We start from the raw sequence: 3,961 nt of genomic DNA, 5'->3' as shown, positions 1-3,961 counted from the left end.
TGATCACTAGAAAGTCAAAATTGAAAGATTTTTACTTGGAAAAGAAAAAGATGAATCTATATGGAGATTCGTTAAAGAAGGTCCTCATGTTCCAATACGAACCATTATTAGAGATGTTGTTGCAACTCTCATGGGACAAGATGAACAACGTTAAGCACCGCTCACTGCTAATGATCTTGAAAAGTTGTATGCAAATCAAGTTGCCTTTTCCAAAATGGTATTTGGTGTTCCACCTTCTCTGTTTGAGCACATTAAACTGTGTAAATCCGCAAAAGAGATTTGGGACACACTTCAAGACTTGTTCGAAGGGTCAGAGAATACGATGGATAAACGTCTAAATTCCGTTGTCAATGAGTTCGACACTTTCACTACATCACCTGGTGAATCTGTTGCCTCAGCCTCAAACAGATACTGAATTGTCGTCAACAACATGACAGCTCATGGGATAGTCCAAACTCCACTGGAGTACAACCTCAATTTCATCAACAGCCTCGGAAAGGGATGGGAAAATGTGAAATAATGTCTTCAGAGTAACGGTTCTCTAAAAAAGCTGAAGCTCTACCAAATTTTCGATGAGCTTCAAGGTCATGAATCAAATTTTGCACAAACCTTACGTGAACTCACTGGAGGTCCTCTAGCTCTAGTTAGTTCCCACGATCCACAAACTCAGAACCTTGTTGTTTCGGACCCTTTCTCTTCTGTTGTTCCTCATATTCCTCCTTTCAACCCTCACCTCCAACCATACCTACTCCCACCACTAACAACTATCAATTAGTTGGTAACCTTAACTCTGAAGAAATGGACTCCGAACTCAGTTTCCAACAGAAGTTTGACTTACTTTCCATGAAATACAATCATCCTTATAACATGTCATATCACAACCATTTCCAGGCTTCTCACCAAAACAACCATTTCCAGGCCCCTCACCAAAATAATCCTCAACCTTTCAACAAACCTTTAGAAAACCCACCATCCTACAAGCCTAACTTTCCCCCATCAAATAACACCTCGGAATCATCACAGACTCTGAAGTCGGAAAACCCGAAGATTGTATGTCACAAATGTGGCCATGCAAATCACTTTATTAAAGAATGCTTAGCTGAAGTCCCACATAAACCCAAGATCCAAGACTCTGCTTACTATGCACGACGAGCTCAAGAAATGACAGAAAGTGAAAAGGCTTTTGTTACCACTGTATCAAGGGATGTATAAGGGTATTGGTCATCTGGAGATGATGATGATGTAACCACTGGCAGGAATATGTGTCTTATGGCTAGACAATAAATAGAATGTGATGAAGGCTATTGGTCGTCTGGGTTAGAAAGAGATGATGAAGATGCTAAACAAAACTACTGCTACATGGCTACCAACGATCTACCTGGCAGAAGCATCATTCAACAGGTAAAATCTATGATTACAAATTTTGACTTATCTTTTTGTGAACCATATCTAACCTAGATCCAATCAGATATGAACATCATTTACAAAGCCTATGAGTCAACCATATAATCCAGTGAGAAGAAGGAAAGTGAATTAAGTCGTCTTAGATTACGTTTTGAGGTTAAGAAAATGAAAATAGAATCTTAAGAACGAGAGCTTGTAATGTCACAAGACAAATGTATCATTCTTAAAGACAAATGTGAAATCACTTTGTTGAAAAAAAAATTAATTTCTGACAACAAACGCTCAATGCTAAAATAGATACTTTGCACAACTCCATTGACATTCTTGAAGCAAATGAATGGATGACTCACAATTTTTGTCATCCTTGGTCAAAAGCTCCTGGTCTTGGAAGCGAGTTTTCAAAACCTATTGCTCGTCCCTTGAAGGAGTTATAAAACCTAACTTTTATGGGAGACGTTCCGAACATCAAACATTCGGACACCCCTGTCTCGCCTTTGTCACCTCTTCCTAAGACTTCTGACCAATTTGCATCACTAATTCCTGAGTTTAAGCCTATAGTTATCAAGTGTCCCGATTCTACACCTCTTCCGCCTCTAATAAACCTGGATTTGAATCAGACCACCGAACCCCACTTTAATAATCCAAATTATGTCGTTCAAATTACGAACCACAACCCTCCTAACAACTATGTTGTTGAGGAAATTTTTCCGAAGACAATCGGACTTCAATTCTCTGATTGTGTTTAGGCATCCTTAGAAAGTGACGTTGATGATTCAATTTCATGTGATTCTGAACCCGAAGTGCTATCCAAAACTATACTAGTTTCAATCAAGCTTCTGTTTAACAATCCTTCAGTAGGACAAACCTTCAAACCTTTCCTTCATTCCAAAAGGAAACCTATGTTGAATAGTAAAGATGTTGTTCATTCTAAGGTAGAAGCCCGAAATTCTCACAAAAAGGAAGTTAAGTCGAGAAAGAATTCTCGATTCCTTGAGAACTCCAAAAAGAGTGTATCTCGGACTGCCAATTCACCAACCAAGAGTCAAAACACCTTCGCACCCACTAAGATCCTCAAGAGACCTCATATTCCTCTCAAATCCGTAGAACATAAGAAAGTGGTCAGTCCTAATCTGCAAAAGTCAATTATAGGTACTCAATCTGTTCGAACTAACTCTCCTCGGACTGTTTCATCTGTTTTCGTCGCCAAACCTGATGGTACAATCTTCAAACCTCAACAGTTTTAAAACCAAATGTACCATAGTGGTTCCCGCTGCTCCGATAGACATAGTGGTTCCCGCTGCTCCGGAAGTTGAATGTCCAAGAAACGTTGCTCTGAATCCTCGTGTCATTGAGTATGATTATTGGATAGATGAAAGAACCATGGCCTTCTATTTGTTTCCTAAGGAATCTCGAAACAAACCTTCAAAAACATATGTTTCTCAAAAGTCACTACCGAAGCCTAAGACTCGTGCCTTTGTCCCAAAACCTAACTCGGAGCCTAAAAATCCACAAATCACTAATTTTGCAGGCACTCTATGCTTCGGAGCAAGAAACAATATGGTATATCGATAGTCCTTGCTCCATGCACATGACAGGGCAGAAGGATCTTCTGCGAAATCTTAAACTTTCATCAAATGATGGCTATGTGACGTATGGCAACAACTCCAACTCTCAGATCCCAGGTTATGGAATCCTTAAAAATGGCAACTTCTCCATTTCAAATGTGGCATATGTAGCTGACTTGAAGAATAATTTGATAAGTGTGGCTCAACTCACTAATGCTAATCGTCGAGTTGAATTCTGAAAAAAAAAAAAAAAAAAAAAAAAAAAAAAAAAAAAAAACAAAGCTATGTCATGTCAAAAGACCAGAAGGAATGTTTAATCAAGTCAAATCGCAACAAGAACATGTATCCTCTTGACATCAACATGATCATCGACAAGCCCCAACTTTGTTTACTCTCAAAAGTTGTTCCTGACGTCAGTTGGTTATGGCATAGGAGGCTTGCTCACCTAAACTTTAGATATATGAATGATCTTGTTTCCGGTGAGATGGTAAGATGTCTACCACTCCTCATGTTCGAAAATGACCATTTATGTGCTACATGTGAATGTGGAAAGCAGCCAAAGAAGGGTCATCCTATTATCATTGAAAAATCAATCTCGGAGCCACTAGAACTTCTACACATTGATCTGTGTGGACCCTCAATAGTAGAGAGTTTGCATCACAAAAAATACATGCTTGTGATTATGGATGACTTTACTAGTTTCACCTGGGTCTTCTTCCTAAGGTTCAAGTGAGAAACTGCCTCCAAACTCATCAACTTTATCAAAGGAATTGAAGTTCTCATCAAACTCCTAGTAAGGCGAATCCGAAGTGACAATGGTTCGGAATTCACCAATTCCACCATTGAGAACTTCCTCACCGAGAAGGGTATCGACCACAACTTTTCTGCTCCATACACTCCACAACAGAATAGTGTAGTCGAACATCGCAACAGAACACTTGTTGAAGCTGCTCGATTCCTTCTTAATTTTGTAAATCTTCCGCTCTATCTTT

The 3,961-nt window shown here is 39.2% G+C and overlaps 1 protein-coding gene across 1 annotated transcript; it reads left to right on the top strand.

The window, feature by feature from the left end:
- The first annotated feature begins 214 nt into the window (after nucleotides 1-214).
- On the top strand, nucleotides 215-3,208 carry LOC128133534 (uncharacterized). The gene is made up of 3 exons (XM_052771008.1): nucleotides 215-380; nucleotides 1,301-1,401; nucleotides 2,933-3,208. Exons 1-3 carry the CDS (start codon nucleotides 215-217, stop codon nucleotides 3,206-3,208), a joined length of 543 nt encoding a protein of 180 aa, XP_052626968.1.
- The last annotated feature ends 753 nt before the right edge of the window (nucleotides 3,209-3,961 follow it).

The sequence above is a fragment of the Lactuca sativa genome, chromosome 4 (genome assembly GCF_002870075.4).
Source record: "Lactuca sativa cultivar Salinas chromosome 4, Lsat_Salinas_v11, whole genome shotgun sequence".
Lineage (NCBI taxonomy): Eukaryota > Viridiplantae > Streptophyta > Magnoliopsida > Asterales > Asteraceae > Lactuca > Lactuca sativa.
Note: the sequence above shows the minus strand (reverse complement) of the source record. Positions and strands in the feature narration are given on the sequence as shown.

Bases quoted from the DNA above. Each gene is read 5' to 3' on its own strand.
- LOC128133534 (XM_052771008.1), top strand. From the start codon at position 215: ATGGTATTTGGTGTTCCACCTTCTCTGTTTGAGCACATTAAACTGTGT. The intron at 381-1,300 runs GTGAATCTGTTG...AATGTGATGAAG, and splicing joins CACTTTCACTACATCACCTG to GCTATTGGTCGTCTGGGTTA. The intron at 1,402-2,932 runs GTAAAATCTATG...CTAATTTTGCAG, and splicing joins GCAGAAGCATCATTCAACAG to GCACTCTATGCTTCGGAGCA.